General features: G+C 38.3%; 1 protein-coding gene across 1 annotated transcript in view; it reads right to left on the bottom strand.

The window, feature by feature from the left end:
• Nucleotides 1-1,478, bottom strand: part of PI15 (peptidase inhibitor 15) — a 33,214-nt gene extending 31,736 nt beyond the window's left edge. The window contains exons 1-2 of the mRNA XM_037802907.1: nt 1,390-1,478; nt 529-841 (exon numbers count right to left, since the gene is read on the bottom strand). Coding sequence (XP_037658835.1) covers nt 529-801 — 273 coding nt within the window. The 5' untranslated portion in view covers nt 802-841; nt 1,390-1,478. The remainder of the gene's footprint in view (nt 1-528; nt 842-1,389) is intronic.
• Between the last annotated feature and the right edge of the window lie 21,816 nt (nt 1,479-23,294).

The following is a 23,294-nucleotide window of genomic DNA, read 5'->3' as shown; positions in this document are numbered from 1 at the left end:
CAACAAAGCATCAAATCATAATGAGGGGAAAAAGTCAACATGTTCTCTTAGAATACAAATAGATTAGTATCGGGAAGAGCGTTGTCCAAGTAAGGGAAACAGTATCTACCCAGGGAATAAATTGGGCACATGAAACCTAAAATTTTAAGAGTGCATTAACTGATAAATATAACTATTAGGTAAAGAAAGCACAGTAAAAGTTCCATGTGAAATAAAAATAAATTGGGCCATCCAAATGTTATCCATCAACATATCCCACTCTTAATCTATGTTTCTTATATAAGACATGTCATCAGTGGTTATGAATCTCATAGAATAAAAATCTATCTGGAAACCCTCCTCCCCTTTAATTCTATGAAGGAAGAGTACTTAAGATTATCAGGCACACAGAACCTTTCCTAAGTTAAAATGTATAAAAGCCCCATATCCCTTGACATATAAAAAAACACAGTTGCTTTAGGTCTCTCGAACATACAACTGAAGCGAAGCTTTGTCACTAAGAACTCAGAGAAAAAGAAGTTCTCTTACCATATATTCCATGTTTGCTGCAGGTGGGAACACTTTGCCCCGAACTTGATTATGAAAATCAAGAATGGCGATCATGTCATTCTGTGAAATGTAGCGCTTCCGCCTGGCTTTGGGGATATCCGCAGACTCTGGTTGTGCTTTTAGAGCTGCTTCAATATCAGTGAAATTATTGGTTGGCGGGGATGAGTCAGCGGAATTGAGTGAGACGACAGCACTTGCTTCACAGAGCAGGGAGAACAGGAGCGCACCACCGACGGCAGAGGTTGCTATCATTTTGAGGGGTGGAGAAGGAGAGGCCACCGAGTTCACTTCACTTTAAAGCAGAAAGGTAGAGTTAGGGTCAATGAAAGGAAAAAAAAAAGGGCCAAAGGTGTGACTTTACAAAGTCATCATTTGGGAGCATTGCTTGATTTGACATGCTCAAATAATCCAAACAACTTTTGAAGCCAAGCATAGAAGACAACCTACAGTAGAGTCACTATTCATTTGCTTAATGTTATGAGGCAGACCCCTAGAAGAACTTCCTATAACTGGAGAAAAGTGAAAGCATAATTGCTAATTCTAAAATGAATGTGAACTACTGCCCCAAATGTCTGAACCACAGAATGCATTACTGCATATTTATATTCACTGGGAAATCTTTAGGAATGGAAGTTTAACTTGAGAGTGAAGATAAAAAATCCATCACAGGTAACAACATAGAATGTGCTGATAATGTCTCCCAGGCATACAGGTACACCAAGTGATAGAACACATACAAAAAAGTTATAATTTTCAATCTCATTTCCAAAAAAAAAAAAAAATGTAAGCTACTTTAAAATCAATGCATGCATAATAATCTTGTTGAGCTAAATAGCTTACCTCTGCACAATGCCAAAATGAATATACTGTTCTTCCAAAAATTTAAAGTTCTTTGCTATGTTGTAGCATGAACTCTTGTAAGAGGAGTGTGTCTTATTACAAACTTTCTGAGAGCAAAATTCTGCAAGGTTTGAATGCTGCTGGCTACGAGAGCTGCTAACAGCTTTTATATGTCACAGTCTGCAACGTCCAGAAAGGGCAGTCTTTCTTAGGGTCTCTCAGCCAAAATCAAAGGGGAAGGGTTTGGATAGAAAACACAGTGATTGGATGGCAACCTTTTTATGTGGGTGGTAAGAAAATTGAGCCACACCCACAGCTTACAAAATACAAACCATAAAAGACAAACCCCTTTTTCTCTGGGCTTCCACCTTTTCTGAGTGGTTACTTTTTCTCATTTAATGCTTTCTAGTTCCTGGTTCCCACACAAAAAGGGGGGCCAAAAAGGAAAAAAAAAAAAAAAGACTGTGAGTTCTTGAAAACACAGACGGCTGAGTTACAAGCAGTACATTGTTTCTTAAGACAGTAAATGGCATGGGAGCTGAAAAGAGCAGGCTGATATTAAATCAAAAGATCAACTCACATAGTTAATCTGTGTGGCCACAAATATGATTCAGAAGGATCCCAGGCAAATCAGTAGTAACAAAACTATAGCATCTGCTACTAGGATAACAGAAGCTCAAATAGTAGTTCTCTCTGTCCCCATGTGGCTTTATTCCTCTAATTTATACATTTATTGTTTTTCTCCCCAGTTTCACCCTCCCTCCCTTTTCTCTTTCTCTGCAAAGTGAGGTCAGCAAATTAGCTGCCTTTTACCTGCTTTGTATATAATATGAAGCCCATGACAAATCACACAAGCTGGATTAACATCTGTTTCAGGTTAACAAGCATATAGTTGAGATTTTAAGCAGAGAATGGTTCAGCCTCTCAGGAAACGTATGGGAGGGCACAGCACAGAGGCCATGGAGAAGTTAACAGCAGCAGCAGCTGCCAGTAGTCAGAAGTGCCTTGTTAGGAGGAAGACATTGGAGCGAAATCAGTATCAGGCAAAGCATGAGCCAAGAATATGAATGTTAGGGCAATCTCTAATGAAAAGACCCTCAAAAATGCTACAGAAATGTGTCATGATGTCATTAACAAAATATGGATCATTTACGGTCAGTGGCGATAAGGATCCTGGAAAACACATGCTCTTCAGTTTAGAAATGTACTTAATGTAACACTGACTTGTCCAGTTTGCTAAAGTGATTGTCTCCTGCGTGTTTCAGCAGGAGAAGTACTACACGAATTCACAGTCACCAGAAGGGATGGTCATGTGGTTAGAAGCACACTGGACTGGGAGCCAAGTTTCCTGGGCTTTATTCCCAGTTGGGTCACCAGCACTATGTGTGGCCTAGAGCGAATTATTTAACTCTTTGCTGATGTATTTCAAAATGGGAGGGAAAAGGTACAAATTCCGTGGTGAGACAGACTTGGTCAAATTCCGTGAGAGGGAAGTAAGGTGTTTGAGATCAGAAGTGTCACTGAGACTCAAAGTACAGTCTTGGGTATCAATAATATGTGCCAAAGTTCAGGCTTTGCTATGATGAATATTAAGCTCCTAACTAAAGTGAAATCATTTTAGGAGAGCTCATGTTGCCATACTGAAATTTCAGACAAGGTATTAATTAACTCTGTAAAATTGAAAGGGAAGAACATATAAGTGTGTGTGGCGGGGAGGACGGTATGAAATATCAGAGCAACTTGGAACACATGAGCTTGCTGGAGATTTTTAACCACTGGAGCTGTCCAGCTAGGGTCTCACCCCTTCAGAAAGTACTTATGGCGCTGCCTTGAATGGATCTCAGGGCTGCCGTTTTAGGGATTCAAGAAATGAACAGGAGATTAGAGGAGATACTCTCTGAGGGTATATACTCCTATATCTAGATATACTCCTATATCTGTCCAGCATATAGAGGACCAAAGGATATTTACCTGAACAGCAGACATGAACATTTCTTTCTCCAGGATGGCTGAGTTCTTGCTTAGAACCTCATAAAAATCAATTGATGCATTCAAATTTACTTTGTCATGTACATAAAGAGATATTGTCCATCTCTTGGTATTTGACCTGAGATACTCCCATGAGTAAAACTGTGCCCCTTGAGAAACTTGTCTGAACCATAAATGGGTTTCCTCTAAGAGGGAGTGGAGGAATGGAGGAGGCGAGAGAGAAAAAAGGAATTTCTGAGATGGACCTAAATTGTGTGAGAGCAGAACTGATGGTTGTTTAATTCTGAGATAGGTCAATGATTTTAGATATCTTTCAGAACACATGGATTGTATTCTGGAATTTCAGACTGTTAAGAAAACCCACAAGACTATGGAATCATAAAAGAACAGACCTGTGGGAGGAAAGATAAGAACTCTATTCACAAACAGACAGTATTACCAAAAGTATTTGAAGTGCCTCAGAAGTAACTTTAATTTTAAAATACTTGCAAAATTAAGAGGCATAAATCCAAGTTGTCAGTAAGAGAACTATCAATGAACAAATAACAGTGAGGTGGGTTTTTTAGTGATATCTTTTCTTGAAAAAGATCATTCATATATTTTGAAATCTTTAGGAGAGTGTTAGCCAACAGAGACAGGAATGAAATGCAGTTATATTACTGAAATGAAGTAAGTATACAATTGGCAGCAACTATGGTCTGCCTTGAATCCTGTGAGAAAATGGTTGTGATTTTAAAATTGAAATCAGACACATTACAGGGATCCCAGAATAGCTTAAACAAAGGTACTTTGGTGTGTACATGTGCACACACGTGTGCATGTAGTTTTTGTCTAAATCCTTTCTTACCAGAGTGTATCCGTGGAGTAATAGCATTGACATCACCTGAGAATTTGTAAGAAATGCAGAACCTCTGTCCCCATGGCAGACCCACTGAATCAGAATCTGCATTTATCTGGATCCTCAGATGATTGGTATATGTGTTAAAGTTTGAGAAGTACTGATCTAAATTGCTTTGTTTACAGAGACACAGAGGCCCAACAACACACTATACACATGCCCATTGAATAAATTGTAGTCTACTTATCTACTTATCTAGTAACAAGGGGAGAATCATTTCACAGGGGAAAAAAGAGGACAGGGAAAAATATCTCTATATAGCATCTCACAAAGAAAACATTTAGTAGTGGTCAGAGCCTTTGTAAGATTATTATAGAAACCCTACTTGTTATTTAATGCATATTAATTAAATCACAAGATTTTTGAAATTATGGAATGTGGTATATGTGAAAATGCTTTGAAATAAGTGAAATGCCATATAAACAGAGACAATTATTTTATTCTGTGTGGTTCCGGAGCAGCCTGTATGAGTCCCTGACACAGCTTAATTCTAAGATAAATAATAAGAAGAAAAAATAAAGAACAATTGTTCAGTGGAATATTCAGTGTAAGAGTAGAATAAAGATGTTTTACACATATAAAAGATCTGAAAAGATTTACCACTTATGCACCTCTTTTTTTTTAAAGTTATCAAAGGATTTGCTACAGCAAAACAACAGAGTAAACCAAGAAACATATAAATATGGAATCCAGGAAATAGGAGCTTCAACATAAGGAAAAAACTAAGAGAATTTCAAGGACAAAATCTTTGTAGTAGCCTAGGGAGTAACCTGTTTAGATTGGAGAAGTACAATGAGCTCTAATATGGAGTGTCCCTGAGGGGAGAAAAAATGATAAATTACATGTACTTTTTTTAACGTGTTGAAAACATATTTATGGAACACAGTAGGAGAAAGGAAATGTAATCAAAGAATACTATATGGCTCTGCTGTGAATATTTATATATATATATATATATATATATATATATATATATATATATATATACAAACAAGGAATAGTGCTATAACCCAAAGATATGAAATTACTCTATTGGAAAGATGAAGAAAGGAGAAGTGTGAGGAGCTGGGGCCTGAAAGAGAACTAAATATTTAACTTACATTATAGGAAATGTATTAGTTATCTACTGCTGCATAACAAATTATCCCCAAACTTCATGGCTTTATTTATTATCCCACCCAGTTTCTGTAAGTCAGGTGTTTGAGAGCTGCTTAGGTAGATGGGCTTCGGTTCAGAGTCCCAAATGAGGTTGCAGTCAAGATATTGGCTGGTGCTTAAATGGGGCTGGAGGCAAGTTGGTCCTATTGGCAGGAGGCCTCAGCTCCTCACCACATGGACTTCTCCATACAGCTGCTTAAATGTCCTCACAACATGGAAGTTGGATTCCCCTAGAGCGAGTGATACAAGAAAGAACCAAGTAAAAGACGAAATGTTTTTTATGGCCAGCCTCAGAAGTCATACACCAGCATTTCCACAGTATTCTATTGGTTAAGCAAGTCATGTAGCCTTATTTAACGTGGGATGGGGCTACACAGGTCATGAATTAGTAGATGAGAATTATCGAAGGTCACCTTAAAGGCTGGCCACTACGGGGAATTTTTGGAAAACAGCTAAATGTGTTTGTATCAAGAAATATGCATATTACTTGGAAATATGGAGTTAAATACCAAAAGAAACAACTTTGACAGTTAAAAGTATTTGCTTCTGGGGAGCAGAAAAGTAGGTGGGTGTGAGAACATGAGATTTATTGTATTTTTAAAAATTTTAACTTTATAGAACTAGTTAATCTTTATAGTTATGAACATTAATAACTCAATAAAAATAAAAATAAATTAATAAAAAGATTAATTTGGTAAACAGTGCAGATTAAAGTATGTCTATTGAGGAAATAAATGCATGATAGAAATGGAGAGGTAGATAAGACTGAAATCATGTTTGAGTTTGCCTAGGATCTCTCTTACACTGTTTGTTATGTGCTTCTAATAAACTGGAGTCATTTAGCTCAGTAATTCAATGGCCTCACCCTTAGAATAATCTTTCTATGTTTTAAATAGTCCTTGTCTACTTTCCTTGTCCCACCGAGTCTGAGGCTATCCTTTCATCTTCCTGTGACTCAATGGAGGAAACGAGGCTATGTATGTAGCAGTTGCTACTAGGATATTTCATGGCTCTAGATAAAGAGGAGTAGCCTTTACTGTAATCTTGGGAATAAAGTGCGTGAACCCTACGGCTCATGGTTTCTTTAGAGTCAGTAAAAGATGAAGGGAACCCCTTTGGTTTTCTGATCAGTATTTGGGATGAGCACAGTTTTCTATACCTCCTCCAGATATCCTTCAGAAATCTTGAGTAATAAATTGAAGGCTTTCAATTTACAAAGACAATAAGCCATAAAATTCTAATCTAGTTATACACACACACACATATATATATATATTTTTTTTTCTCCCCGATGTTTGGGATAAAGTTGATGTTAGAAAAGAAAAACACAATGATGCAAAGGTAGGCTATTTATTTTCTATGTGCCAATAATAAATCAAAATAAAGCCAGGGAAGATAGATAGCTATTAGAGATCTGAATGTATGTATCCATGGCATCATTTTCAGAATTTGCCCATAGTAGGCATTCAAAAAATGTTTGTTGAGTTTAATAAATAAACAAATGCTATATCAGCATGGCCTTTCAGTAATCCAGGATCTGGGCATGTATCCAGAATAAACTTGGGCTCTCCAAAAGCCATCTGTACTCTGGCCAGAGTCATCAATTTTCTCTGATCCTTTCACTGTGAAGAAGGCCTGGATAACCTAGTGGGAAAGTCCCATGTGTTGCTCAGTGACAATTAGAAATGAACATATGGGATGATGGTATTAGGATGCCTCATGCTGCCATACAGATTATATATCACAAGGCTCCTCGTAGTCATTCACAAAGACTATGATTAGAGGTGTGCAATCAAGGTGGCCCTTACGGAGGGTGATGGAAAGAGCATTAAAATGTATTGAATATGTGCAATAAGACATTAGCTAGTAACTTCAGACTATCTGGTAATTAATATTTATGAAAAAATCTGCTGAAAGAAATTATCCATAATGGGTTAATATTCTGAAAATAATAAACAAATTAGTATCCTTCCTATAAATCATGTTCCCATGATTTATGTCTGCCACTATGACCCCAAGGATGGTAACAGGTTAATAACACTTACAGAATGAGAAGGCTATCACATCTTTTCTGTCATGTTTTAACTCCTAGTGAGGGGAGTTATTCCTGTCAAGGCCCTATTAGCCAAACTCAAAACTAATACTAAGTGCCTCAATCATGTTTGATAAGAGGGATTTCAACTCAGGCTGCTTTTGACCTTGAGGTTATCACATAAGTGAAGTCCCTTAAAGACAGAAGAAGAAAAAGAAATCCTTTCCTGTTCCAGTACATAGGAGGGAACATGGTAAAAAGAGAAACAGGGAAATGTATGGGACAGTAATAAATCACCACTCCAGGCCCCAATCCTGGGAGATGAAGCATGCATGGCAAAAGGTGGACAACCCATGGAATGCAGCAGAAAGACAAAAGCAGAAGGAAGTTTACTTACTTATAATTTGGGCTCTAAGGTGGCGAACACCCTGCAGGGTTCCCAATACTAATATATAATTCCCACAGCTGAATGGAGTGATGGCATTGGTAGCATGCCACATTTGAGCAGAAAGAAGAGCAAACATGGTATTTGCAAATCATCCTTGATCATGAGTGTCATGGAAAACAATCTTCAGTATGCTCCAGTGCTGGAGAGGGTTGGGGGACAAAGGAGGGACTATATGAAGAATGGGGTAAACTTGAACAGAGACTTCACCTGAAGAGCCCTAGTGTGGGGAAGAATGACCTGACTGAAATTCAGAGGACCTGCAGTGCCAGTGAGGTGAGACCTGAAGTGAAGGCAAATCAGATAGAGAGGGTGGGCTCTCACTATTCTAAATTTATGCTCAAGTTTTATCAGCCCCAGATTTTGAAAGCAGCTATGAACATAATGCCTAGCAAATGGGCAGTATAGGAGACCACAATACTTCAGCAAAGGGAGCATAAAGACAGAATTGTGATGTGCAAATTTTCAAATCCACTATCGGATCAACTTTCAGGACACATCCAGGTTGCCTAGGTGTTTTCTTCAGATTCAGCCAAACCAACAGACAGCCACACTTTTGGATTCCATTGATTTCTCCTGCTACAATATGTTTTTTACTGACTTGTGCTTTAGTGCTAGCCCTAGGCTATAAAAACAATGATAACTGAAAATGATATCTCTGTAATTCCAGGGTCAACCACATCATTCAGTATTTCCACCAAAAGTGTCAGCATGAAAAACTTATTTCCCATAGGTAACATACAGAATCGGTATATGTTTCCCTTATACCAAATCTTGTAATATGTTTAAATATTATTTATTTAATTTAATATGTCACCCAATATTCTTTAACAATAGCAAATAATGATAAAAATAATAATTTTCAATATGTAGAGAGACTTCCAATGACAGAAACTCTTTTAGGATAAAATTTAATCTTCCCAACAACCCATACACTATGAGAAAGTTTATATGTATCTCTATTTTACTGCTAAGAAAAGTGAGGTTTAGTGAGATTAGGTAATTTACTCAAGTTCACAAAACTAGAAATGTTAGAGCTGGGATTCAAACCTATATCTGAGTACAAAGCCTGATTTCCTAGTTGTTATAGTATATCATCATTTTTGAGAAAAGTGAGGTTTATATAAATAAATCATATAAATTATCAAACAATTATTACATGCTTTACTAGATTTTTAATCCTTTATTGAGTACTAAAGATAACAACAATACTAAAAACAAATCATAAATCAGCCCATGCTCTTAATGGTCTTCCAAATTATTTGTGCAAATAAGATATAAACTATTAAAAATTATAGAAGAGAGTTTATAACTAAATATGCACATATACTAAGTAGCACAAGAAAGTCATCTGGAAAATTTTAAGTGGAGAGAAATCTCCAAATATTAAGGTAATTAGGGGATTTCTCATCATGAAATGAAAATTAAGCTGAGTCTTAAGGACAGCTAGGAATAAAATTGATGGAGGTCAAGAAAGAGCCTTCCACAGACAGAAGAAATTCCCCATAACTAGAAATTAGGCACAAAGTAAAACTAAAAAGTGGCCCTATTGTGAGACAGAGTGATTAGGTGTAGTCAAGGAATAGGATTTAATAAGAAGGTCAATAACAAGTTTAAAATGCCTTAAAAGTTCTGAGACTAGATACTTGGAAAAAAACTCTTTGACCAAGAACTTGGGGACACAATCCATTTTAGGAGTAAAAGAAGAAGAGTAATTTGCATGTATACAGTTTGAATTGATATCCAATTGGAAATACTGAGTTGTAGACTTGGAGAGTTGGCACTGGGAATTAGATTGGTCAGGATTTATTACACTGGGCCAGATGAGAGCAGGACATAGAATATACTACATGTCAGATCCAATAACCATTTAACACCAGAGAATTAGTTAATATATGGATAAGTAAGTTAGTATGTTTTCCTAGTCCAGGCAATGAAGCAGGAATAAAATTTAGGAAGTCATTATTGCTAGGAAAAAGAAGTGGAAATAAATCTAAAAAGAAAGCAAAACCAAAAGATAAAATATTTCATTCCAGGTTCTAGTTATACATTGCTAGCTATAGATGGGTGGATAGATAAAAGTTTGTACATTTGGAAGTAGACAGAGACTGAATCCCAAGAGTTTTAATAGGCTCTGATTATAACAATGACTTTCAAGAAGAGTCCTAGAAGACTAGAAATACAGATAATCTTCAAAATAGAGATCATAGTAAAATCCTCACAAAGGTACTAGACATTTAAGGAAGAGCGATAGAGAAAGAAATATATAGGTCAAGGAGCATTCCTTGGAAAATGAGAGGAGTTAGGAATTAGAAGAAAGAAAATCAAGGGAAGGAGGTGAAGGAATGATCAAGAGGAGAAGGAAATATGCTGGTATTTTTGTAATTATCATCATACACATTCTGTTTTGCCCTAGTTATCTGCATTTAAAGACTATATATACATTAGTAAATATACTATAATAAGCTATGCAATTTAATATGCTAGAATATAAAGGCCTTGGCCATTTTTCCAGGTCTGTATTTTGAAGAATGTCTTTGGGTAGGATTTGTGTTACAGGGACAGAAAGTGACTGATGATAATTAAATTTTGAAGAGTTTTAAGACTTTATTTGCCACTTATCTCCCTTATTATCTACTGTGGCATAACTCTTTGCCCTTTGTCTGACAAGAATGCCCAAAGTTAAGATTGTCCAATGAAACAGGCAACACGTGCAAGGTAAATGTTTCCAAAAGGCCAATGATAAAATGCATTTATGGCAGCTAAATGCAACTTTTTATCTTTTCCCATCAGCATGCTGACATCATGAGTTGATTTTTCCTACATAGTCTTGGAAGGCATAGATGATTTTCCCCAAGTTCCTTCTACCCTGGTCCTCAAGCTCATAACTGACCTTATCTCTACAATTCTCCTAGAGCAGAGGTTCTCAAACTTTAGATTCATCAGGATCATCTGGAAGGCTTGTTAAACTACGAATTGCTGATCCAGAGTTTCTGATTTAGTAGGAATGGAGTTGAGCTCAAGAATTTTCTTTTCTAACAGATTCTCAGGTGATGCTAATACTGCTGATCTGGAACTACACTTTAAGAACCACGGTCTTAGAGGAAGACTGCAGTTGCTTGTGTAGTTATAGTTGCTAGTAAATTTCATACTTATTTCCTTCACTAGGTAATACTCTAAGGCAAAAACTGTCTTGTTCATCTCAACTCCCACCGAGCTGACACACTACCTAGTACAATAATAAAAATTAGCCAAAGAATGAATCAATGGGTGTATTTACTTTCATTTCTATCTCAAGACATTGCCTTTTTTCAGTCTTCCTCTAATTTAGTATCCTTCTCTCCACGTAGTATCTCTCTCTTCTCTTAAAAGTTAAATCTCCAGGCTTGAGACCTTCATTTCTTGCCTCTCTGGAAGGGACAATTATGAAAGTGAGGTACCTTATTTCCATAATTATCTCTTCCTGTCAAGCATTTTCAGTATTTTTTCTCTTCTTGTTTCCTTTCTCTGACTTAAAATTTGTTTATATCTTTTTTATTTTGGACAGTTTTTGAATATTATTACCAAGCCCTCTAATCCAGCTCCTCTCCACCTTTACCATGTACCATTTGGTATACCTTAAGTCTCAGTCCCTGGGTCCCTTATCATTTCAGAGTATCTCTTTAAGAAAGCTGGCTAGAGGATTTTACCTCTAAATCAAACCTCTCACTCAAATCCTAACCTCATACTCCACACTGTCTTCTATTAGATAACTTCAAACTCAACAATACCAGTATTGACTTTATATGTCTCGAAAAATATTTTTTCAACCTATATGTCTCTGTCAGTGTCAGCATTGGTCTCCTATTCATGAATAGTATATAATGTGGCAAAACCTACCAATTTTCCCTTGAAATATCTGCATATCCAGTTATCTCCCTCCATTTGAACTTCAGTTACCCCTTTTCACACGATGTCATGGGTTGCTCAAATAAATGCTTAACTAAACTATTTAACCTCGGTTTTTCATAATGCCTATATACCAATTCATTATTGTTAGAATTTCTTAAACACCCTTGTGTATTATTCCTCTATTTAAAGTTTTCAAAGACTCCTTTTCCATGAATATATATCCTTTTTCCCTCCATGATATTATCCATTCCTAATTCTCACTAATACAAGGTCAGTCAGATCAATTGCCTCAATATGAGATGATGCCTGATGCTCATTCCAGTCTCTGTAGCGTTGCTCAGGATGTCTCCCCAGTGACATAACCTTACTCCCTCTTCACCTCTGCAAATCCTCTATATAGGCTTCCGTGGTGGTTTGAAACTGAATGTACCCCAGAAAATCATGTTCTTAAAGCTAATCCATTCCTGTGGATGTAAACCTGTTGTAAGCAGGACATTTTGATGAGGTTACCTCCATTAAGGAATGGCCCAGAGTAGGGCTTAATCCTTTTTCTAGAGTCCGCCATAAAAGAATGAACTTTAGACAAATATAAAGCCACAAAAGCAAGAAGCTGAAAGCAATGAAACCAGGAAGAGAAGGGAGAGACCAGCATACGCTGCCACGTGCCTTGCCATTGCCAGCAACTGGTCTTTGGGAAGAAAGCATTGCCTTGATGATGCCTTAATTTGGACATTTTTTTTCAGCCCCCAAACTGTAAGCTAATAATTTCCCATTGTTAAGCCAATCTATTTCATGGTATCTGCTTTCAGCAGCCAGGCAAACTAAAACAGCTCCCTAGACTACTTCCACACTAGTCACAAAGACTTTGTCTCAAGTCCTTTCAGGATAAAATAAAGAAGTGCAAACCAAGATTTATTTCTGAATTTCAACACTTCTGTAAATTTACTATAAGTGACACCCTATGTTATGGATTGAACTGTGCCCCCTCCTCCTCAAGATATGTGCAAGTCCTAAGCCCTGGTTTCATGAGTGTGATCCTATTTGGAAATAGGGTGGGCTCTAATTCAGTAGTACTGATGTCCTTATGAGGAGAGAAAATTTGGGCATGGACAGACAGACAAAGACAGCCATGTGTCAGAGGCAGAGATTGAGTTATGCTACAATCCAAAGAGCACCATGTTTTGCTGATAAGCCACCACCAGAACACTATGAACTTCTGGGAAAGCATGGCCCTGTTGACACCTTGATTTCAGACTTCTAGTCTTCAGACCTATGAGACAATGAATTTGTTGTTTCAAGCCATCCTGTTTGTGGAACTCCATCATGGCAGCCCTAGGAAACTAAGACACCATATTATTCTGTATTTGATTTTATGCTTTATTATAACTCCTCTATTTTATGTGGATTGATATAACTACCATAAAATCATAAATTCCTTGTGGTTTGGGACTATATTCTTTCTATAGGCCCACAGTGTCTCTATAAAAGTAATCTGGAGATAATACAAATTCAATAAATGCTTTTTTGCTGGTTGAGTTATTTAGATGTCTAAAAGTTAAAGAGAACATACTTAATAAGTAAAAATCATAATATGAGTGGAGAAATACTATATAAAAGGCCTAAACTGTGATCAACCTAAACTTAAACAAAAGCTTCCTTTTCTAAATTGACCACCTCTTGAACATTTGAAGTGAATTGTCCTGCACAAACCACTATGTGCAATCTCTATCTCTGATTAACAGTGACTAAAGCAAAGAGTACAATTACTCAACATTGTGGTGGGAAAATCGTCCCATATTACCCATTTCCTTGCAGTTTTCTGTTGTTTACTAAACAGTTTTTTTGATGTGTACATACTCCCACTGCAGTGTAACGTCAGCATTGTAATCCCTTAACTCCTCCAAGTTTGTATACTTGGCAGTGGACCACATCTTCAAGCCAACTTTTCAAGGATCTGAAAAGTAACAAGTGGTACCCAAAAACTGAAAAAACTTTTAACATAGAAAATTATATTTTCCTTTTCCAGAAAATGGTTGGAATTAAGCCATAAGTCATGTAGCAAGTCTTCTTCCTTCCTATCTCTTCCTAGTTCTGAAATACTTCAAACTTCCTCAAGTACTAGCCTTACACTTACCACAAGTTTTACATAGAGTTTGGGAGAAAAGTGAGAGGCAATACAGCAGGGCAGTTGAGAGCATGTCCTCTAGAAACATGCAGCCCCATTCACATCCTGTCCCCACTACTTTGTAGCTCTATGATCATTAGTAATCCATCTAACTTCATATAAGCCTAAATTTCTTCTCTGTGAAGAAGGAATATTAATCTGCCTCACAGGATTATAAGGGGAATTAAAAGAAGTAACCTACAGAAAGCATTTAGCACACAATATTTACAAAAAATAAATGCCAAATAAGTGTTTGTGTGTGTATATATGTGTGTGTGTGTGTGTGTGTGTGTGTGTTTATTCCACAGTCCAGTTATGGCATTTCTGCTTGTGCTCAAGGATGCTGAGAAGAGGGAAAAAACAGAGTGGAAGGAGTAGGAATGCAAGGAAGGAAAGCAAGGAGAAAATCCAGGTTGTTGATAAAAGGAAAAAAACACATGTTCTTAAAATTTTCTTATTAAAAAAAATGTACATTTGAGAAAAATAATCAGAAAGAAAAATAATCGGAAAGCATGCCTTTGATTTAGCATAACAAAGAAGATGAGAAAGGTCAAAAGGAAACCACTTTCTGTGACTAAGGGACACAGTCTCTCAAAACCAATTATAAATACCATTCTAGCCTCAGCATGAGGTGGTCAGCCTGGCTGTCGTAAGCAACATATGCCAAATCCTGAAGAAAGTTCATGTGTGGAAAGGTAAAGGAAGGAACTGATAGGGAGAGAATAAACAGGAATGTGCAGGGTGGGTGGGCAGTAACTGCAGTAAGGGGATTTGGACATAAATTCTGTGACAGTCCAGATGGGGCTTGTGAGGCCTTGGTGTCATACTGTCCTAGCACACTGAGTACATTTGGGATGGAACAAACTCAAATGTCCTTTGGTCTTTCTCCTTCTTGCCATTTTCCCACCAAGAGTGATTGCCTCTGTGCTTACAGAATATCTATGCATCATCTGAACTGCATTAGTCCATCGAATGATGCACTTGTTCAGAGAGAGATACATGTGGCTGTCCAAATGTCTGGGCCAACTCTTGAGGGTGCCAAGCAAGATCCACTTCAACAGATCATAATTTATACTGGCAGCTGGACAAACACAAGCAGAGTGACGCATGAACCAGCTTAAGAAAATTGCCAATCCTCCACCAACTGCTTGTTATATTACTCCTAAATGTTTCTAAATAGGTCAGTTAGAATAACATTGTGTGGGCCATAGTAAGTCAGAAGAAAATAAATGTCACTTTTAGCAAGTTGAATTCTTCCTCTAAATGCCTTTACTTTAGTCCTTTTATTTAACCATCATTTGGCTGAGGGTAAAAAAAAATAAAAAACAAAATTGTCATGGTTTTGTAGTGGTCAGCAGTTTCAATGATCCACATTTCAATGTGGACCTGTGACAACTGTGGGTCTCCTTCCAGGTGGTTTCTGGCACTGGCTACATGGCTGGTCACACAATGTATTTTGCCTTGGAGACTGGAAGAATAATAACAATGACCCCATCTCTCGGAGAACCACAGCTTCACTCTGGCAGAGGGTCTGAGCCAAGAGCCCTGAGATCCTCAGCCCTAGATGGTAAGGAGTTCCAAATGCTTGGGTCACCAAATCTCTCCTTCCTCGATATGCAAACAACAAGATAATCCTTGGAAGGGTCCCAAATCAGCTCTTCTGGCTGAGGTTGGGTCTCATGTCAGAAGTGATCTCTAATAAGATTTTAGCCAAATGGGGTTGTGTGGATGGTTATGTACATCTGGAAATGCAACAGGAGGAAATCTGTTGGTAGTATTAACTGTAAAGGCAGTTGACTTCTTTTTGCTTATATATGCTATTCTATTTAAAATGCTATCAGGAAGAGAAAATTAACAGGGTTCATCCTTGCAGTAAGGACACATCAAAGATCTGAAGGGGAACAGGAGAGTTGAAGTGGCAATCTTTTCTTTTGATATATAAATATGGAGTATGATAATCATACCCTCTTTTCAATGTGGGGGAACAGCGATCTCTAAACATTCCTAAATACCACTAATTCAAAAGTTTTACTGACAAATGGTTAAATGTCAATTTTTAGGGCTAAAATAATTCTAGTCTACATTCTACATTTTTGATAAAAAAAATTTATTCATGAAAGGGATGAATATGAGCCTGCAGAACTAGTCCAAAAACTGGGTCATGGGCCTGTCATTGCCTTGCCTATAATAAAGTAAACAATATATATGGATCTTTTCTTCACAGATCCTTGTAGCTAAAATTAAGATCACTAGTGTTATGGCTGGCTTTTCCAACAGATAAACTGCTGTTCAATATATTATGAGCCAAGATGTTTAATATATATTAGGAATGCAATGACTTTGAAGAGTATCCTTTAAATGGCAACTGGAAGCCTTTAGCAAATGTTTATTGAGAACCTTCTATGAATTAGAAATAAGTGTTGGCCACTGGCGATACACACCTGGACAGACTCGGTCCTTTTCTTCAAGTTACTCATACTCTTTTGTTATTAAATTATTTTGTTATTAAACAAAGGACACATCAAAAGGGTAATCATGGCACAAGCAGAGGCCAATGAATGAAACAATAAAAATGCAAACAGTGTCATCAAAGATATGAGTGATAATTTCTGATGAGCACAATAGGGTCAGCTTCATAAGAAAGAAGTATTTTATCTGAATCTTGAAAGAAAAGTATGATTTCAACAGGTAGGTGTTTGGATCAAGAGCAGAAACGAAGGAAGGGGGACTTAAAGGAGCTGGAGTGTTCGGAGAATTATAAATAGAGTGATGTGATTAAAACCTAAGGAATATAGAGGAGGAGAGGGTGAGGACTGAGGCTGGAAAGCTACCTCAGGTCCAAATTATGGAGGACTTTTAATATTATGCTTGGAAATTTGAAATGTATTCTCTACTAAATGAGGAGCTGTTAAAGGTTTTGAGCGAGTAAATGGCATGATGACAATTGTTTGAAGGAAGATAACTCATGCGGCCATGTGAAAAATGGATTGAGAGTGAAAGAGCCAGGTAAGAAGGAATTTTAAAGGATTATCCAGGTGGCAGAACGTGAATGACTGAACCAGGACAGTAACAGAGTTTTAGACAAACTCTAAAAAAATGTGGTTGAAGGTAGAGTCGATTTAACAAAAATGTATCTGATTGCACCAAATAAGGTTGAGGGAAGAATTAAAGGAAAAGCTGAGTAGAGAGTACTCAGAGACAATGCTGAGGGAGAAGCCAATTGGAGCAGGGGGATTAGAATCTGGTTTTAATCATGTTGGGTGAGGTTTGAGAAGGGACAATTGTATTTAGAAATCACAACTTCTTTGATAATCTTCTGGAAATATTATCAGTAAATTGGTAGGGCAAAAACAAGGTATCAGTGAGTTCAAAGAGTGAAGACAAGAGAAAGAAAAGACAGCAGATGTACACTTCTTTTGAGAAAGTGTGAAGAGGTATAAAGCTCTTTGGGTTGGTAATATATCCTTGGACCTGCCTGTCAAGTATATTTGTCATCTTTCTTATCTTGAAGATAATTCTTTGAACAGGGTTGATATTGAATGTGACTGTCCAAAAAGGAATTAGAGGTTGTGGGTTTAGACTAAAAGAAGATAACAGACAATATTAGCCTGGATAATAATAAGCTTAGTGAGACAGTGGTATCAGAGCAATAGCTGGTTAATACTATTCAGTTTGTTTGTATGAAATTAAAAATGGGATATTATTTCACTTTCTCTTTCAGAGATAGATAGATAGATAGATAGATAGATAGATAGATAGATAGATAGACAGAGACCAACTTTCCATTTATAGTAAAATTAATTGTATATGAGAGCAGGAAATTTTCTTAGAAAGTACTCCATCTCATTTTACTTGAGCAAACAGGCAAACAAACAACTCTACAAAATTCAATTAACATTTTTCTTCAAAATGTAATAAATTTTATGTAATGCATGCTCAAATGTTAATAATGGAAAAACTGTTAATAATGGAAAAAAATGGCTTCTGAAGGTTTATTCCATTTTTATCTATAGATAAGATATGAATGATAAGAAAGCATTCAAACACATGTTGTACATTAAGAGGGTGGCAGAAAGTTGAAAACACAACCTCAAGCCATGTGCTCCAAAGGAAAAGAAGCTTCACACAAAACACTGTGAAGTGAGTAAACAGAAGAAGAAGGTTTAAAGTAATTTGAGTGTACCGATTTGCATATATTATGTCCCCCAGAAAAAACCATGTTCTTTGATGCAATCTTGTGGGGGCAGACATATTAGTGGGGATTAAGTTGGAACATTTGGATTAGGTTGTTTCCATGGAAACGCACCTCATCCAACTGTGGGTGATAACTCTGATTGGATAATTTCCATGGAGATGTGGCCCCACCCATTCAGCTTGGGCTTTGATTAGTTTACTGGAGCACTATATAAACTCAGACAGAAGGAGCAGGCTTGCTACAGACAAGAGAGACACTTTGAAGAAAGCACAGGAGCTGCAGATGACAGTTTGAAGATGGCCATTGAAAGCAGACTCTTGCTCCAGAAAAGCTAAGAGAGGACTGTATTAGTTAGGGTTCTCTAGGGAAACAGAATCAATGAGAGGTATCTATAAATATAAGATTTGTAAGTGTCTCATGCAACTGTGGGCATGCATGACTTCAAATTCCGTAGGGCAGGCAGCAAACTGGCAACTCCAATGAAGATGTTCGATGAACTCCTCAGAAGACAAACTGGTAACTTTGAAGAACACCTCAGGAAATGTTTTGCTGGTCAGCCAAAAAGGAAGTGAAGGTACTCTGTCTCGCTTAAGTCTTCAACTGATTGATTGGATTAAATCCAGCCAACTGCATTTTCTCATTGTGGAAGACATGCCCTTCATTGATGTCATCAGTCTCGGCTGCAGCCAATTGACTGATGATTTAATAAACCAGCCTGTTGGTTTATTAACCAGCCACAAATATCCTTGCAGCAATGGTTAGGCCAGTGCTTGCTTGACCAGACAGTTGGGCACCATCACCGGGCCAAGTTGACACATGAACCTAACCATCACAAGGAAGAATGCCCCAAGAGCAACTGAGAGTGACATTTTGAAGAAAAGCTGCGGCCTAGAGAGGAACGTCCTGGGAGAAAGCCATTTTGAAACCAGAACTTGGAGCAGAAGCCAGCCATGTGCCTTCCCAGCTAACAGAGGTTATCAGGACACCATCGGCCATCCTCTTATGAAGGTACCTGATTGTTGATGACTTATCTTGGACACTTTATGGCCTTAAGACAGTAACTCTGTAATCAAGTAAACCCCCTTTATAAAAGCCAATCCTTTTCTGGTGTTTTGCATTCTGGTAGCATTAGCAAACTAGAACAGTGAGTGACCAGTATTTGTTTCATGGCATACAGTGTGAGTTTTAATATAGGAATGTTTTAGGAAATATATAAATTTACCTTCAGTAAGGTCTATCTATAGACCTCTCTCCCAGATCTCTTTATCACCAATTTCCAATCATGTTCCTTCTAAGTCCCTGACCATCCAGCCAAACCATTGGCAACAGCCCATGAATCAATATTCAAAGGCACCTCTGGCCATTTCTTCCTCCAAGCAAAATAAACCACCAGGTGCACTGCTCAAAGTTCCACCCACTAAGAGGATTTCCTTCACCACTGTCCTTCAGGGATGTCCCAGAAACGGGGTGTAGTACTGCAGCTGTCCACTTTGGGGTGGTACTTGTATATCATGCAGAACCATCTCAAACTAGGCCCCAGTTTTCTATTCCTCAATCAACTTATCATAGGGATCTCCCCAAAAGACCACAGCTGCAGGCTGGGAAAGAGAATGTAATGTGGAAGGAGTGGGGGCTGTGGGCATTTGGCCCATCTCCTTGTCTAAAGTACCTGTGTCTTCAGGGCCTGCTCAAGTTTGATCTCATATATACCACTTCCATTTGATGATGGAATGCTCCTGTTCATGCCCAATTTATGACATGATGGGTCAGACAACACCCAATTCGTGATGGGCAACACAGGTCTCATGGTAAATTGGTGAACCATGGTCAAATGTTCAGTCTCTACTAAGGCCTGGTAGCAGGCCAAAAGCTGTTTCTCAAAAGGAGAGTAGTTATCTGCAGAGGAGGGCAAGGCTTTGCTCCAAAATACTAAGGGTCTGCACTGTAATTTTCCTATAGGGGTCTGCCAAAGGCTTCAGATAGCATCTCTATTTGCCTCTGACACTTCTAGCACCAGTGGATTTTCTGGTTCATATGGCCCAAGTAGCCAAGCTGCTTGCACAGCAGCCTGGACCTGTTGCAGGGCCTTCTCTTATTCTGGCTCCCACTCAAAACTAGCAGCTTTTTGGGTCACTCAGTAAATGGGCTGTGGTAGAATACCCAAATGAGGAATATGTTGCCTCCAAAATCCAAAGAAACCAATTAGGAAATGTGCCTCTTTTTTGCTTGTAGGAGAGGTGACAATGCAATAGCTTATCCTTCACCTTAGAAGGGATATCTCAACATAGCCCATAGTACTGTATCCCTAGAAATTACACCAAGGTGGAAGCCCTTGAGTTTTTGTTGGATTTATCTCCCACCCTCTGACATGCAAATGTCTTACCAGTAAGTCTAGAGAAGTTGCTACTTCTTGCTCTCTAGGGCCAATCAACACTATGTCATCAATATAATGGACCAGTGGGATGTCTTGTGAAAGGGAAAAGGTGGTCAAGGTCCCAGTGGACTAGAGTATGACAGAGGTCAGGAGAGTTGATAAACACTGGAGGTAGAACAGTAAAGATGTATTGCAGGCCATGAAAGCTGAAAGCAAACTGTTTCTGGTGGCCTTTAATAACAGGTATCAGGAAAAAAGCATTTGCCAGATCAGTAGCTGTATACCAGGTAGCAAGGTTATTTGCTTTGTTTAAGCAATGATACCACTGGGGAAGTCAGGGACACACTAGCTAGCAGCCGTCTCCCAACCCTCACCTACCTCTGCCTTCTTTTCTATAGAGTGCAGATGTTTCAGTATGTTTCCTTTCCACAGACTAGGGGAGATGTTAGGGGAGATGTTCTCTCAGTGGTAGGACACCCTTCCCCTCAACACTTAGCACAAGATCTATCTTCTCCAGCAGGAAGTGGGGCATGTGGAACTGCTCTCCACTGATCCTGATCAGAGCAGTTGGCCTCCCAGGGAGACTAACCACAATGGGACCACTTTCCCTACTCTTTGAACCCTTTGTGCTGAGTAAGTAATAAAGTAATCATTTGCTGAATGTTTCTATTGGGCCTGAGCCTTTGTTCCCATAATGTACCAGCCAGGAACTCGCTCCACAGATTACTACATCTGGAACAGCAGCTGTAATTGAAGTCACCATCAGGTTAAATTTATAACAATCTGTTACCATCCAAGATTCGTCTGCTTTATGCACAGATCAAATACAGTAGAGTTGATGGGGATGTGGTTAAATCAATCACCACTCCTGAATCCTTCAAGTCCTTGATGGTGGCAGTAATCTCTGCAATCCCTCAAGGAATGCAATATTGCTTTTGATGTTCTATTTTGCTAGGTAGAGGCAGTTGTATTTGCTTCCACTTAACGGCCCTTATTCCACAAGTCGGGGAACCCATGCGGGGAGTCTGCCAATAGTTAAGTATGTTTATTCCAATTATGCATCCCTGCACTGGGGAAACAACCAAGAATATGTTTGGGAACCCACTGAATCCACTGTGAGACCTACTTGAGCTAACACTCCATTGATTACCTGACCTCCATAAGCCCCAACTCTGACTGGTAGATTGATTGATGGTCTTGGTCTCCTGGAATTAATGTCAGTTCAGAGCCAATGATTAACAATCCTGGAAATGACTCATCATTTTTTTTTTTTTCCTGCAATGCACAGTCACCCTGGTTAAAAGGCCACAGGACCTTTTGGGGAAGGCTGAGAGGAAAAGTTAACAGTATAAATACTTAGTAGTGTAGCAAGGTCCTTCCCAAGGAGACCCAGACATCCCTTCATTCCAGGAGTTCTGTGTCTGTGAAAGGTTTCAAATCTGGGGACCGACTGACAGACTGTGATTCCCTGTTTTTGTGCTTCAAGTTAGACTTTGATCACTTGATCCAGAACTTTTCTATTTTTACAGATCAAATAAGAATTTAGTAAACTGCACATCTTTTTCAATTCTAGCTACCCCATGATCAACTAGCCAATGCCATAGGTCTCTGCAAGCCAGATTATTCTGATAACCACTTTGACCCTTTTGTCTATTACAGTAGCCACCCCTACTTTGTCTTCGGTGATTAAATGCTGCCACTTGCTTCTGACCAACCTGGAATCTGTATTTAAGGATCCAAGCTTGGTGGCAGCAGCTTCCACAGTAATATGTGACCTACAGAGAACAACTACAGAGCTCTTCAGGGATAATGGAGCTACTCTCACAAATCTATTCCTCACAGTCTTGGTGAAGGGTGTGTCCTCTGGATATCCTGGTGTGGGCGAACAAGTCTTATGTGATAAATCTACTCTAACCATCCAATCGCCTTAAACCTTTGGATTCCCTCATCTACCTTATACCAGGGTAGTTCTGACATTTCAACTTCAGGTATTTTAGGCACTTTTTGGTCATGATTCAGCCAACAACCCAAACAAACTGTTACAGATCTTTGTAACCCCTTAAGCTACATCAATGAATCAAGAATCTTTCCTTAGTGGGCCCTTTTCAATAAATTCAGCTGGATCTAACTTTATATTCTTTCCACCATTATCCCACACCCTTAAAATCAATACCCATACATATTCCCCTGATTTATGTCTAAATAAATTGGAAAAATCATGCAATTCTTTTACAGTGTAATGCACCTCCTTCTGAGACACACTTTGTATCTCATCTTTTGGGCCCATTGGGACTTTAGTCTAGTTATAGGTCTGGAAAAAAAGAGGGGTGGTGGGGATAGGTCATGAGAAAAATTAGAAAACCAACTATTTCATTATAGTTTCACCTGGTGGAACAGGGTTAATCTCCTCAGAAGAAGGTTCTAGGGCTGTTTCCTCAGGAAAGACAGTTGCAAGTTTATCAGGCACAGCTGGGTTAATCTCTTCTGGTGGAGGCCAGATGGGTGATTCCCCAGTCAGACCTTTACTGGCAAAGAAGACTCAGCAGAATCTATGGTTTCAATGTCCCCACATTCATCATTATCAGCCCACATGTCACAATTCCTATTTTTAGTACCCCATTCCTTTCCAATCAACACCTTCACTTGAACAACAAACACCTTGCAAGACTGGAAATTCAATTTACCTTGTAGGTCAGCCACTCAAACAATAAGACTGGGTTTGGTTTTCAGAAATCTTAAGTCTGTGACTTTAAGAAATA

The sequence above is a fragment of the Choloepus didactylus genome, chromosome 14 (genome assembly GCF_015220235.1).
Source record: "Choloepus didactylus isolate mChoDid1 chromosome 14, mChoDid1.pri, whole genome shotgun sequence".
NCBI lineage: Eukaryota > Metazoa > Chordata > Mammalia > Pilosa > Megalonychidae > Choloepus > Choloepus didactylus.
The sequence above is the reverse complement of the archived record's forward strand: the minus strand, read 5'-3'. Positions and strand labels throughout refer to the sequence as shown.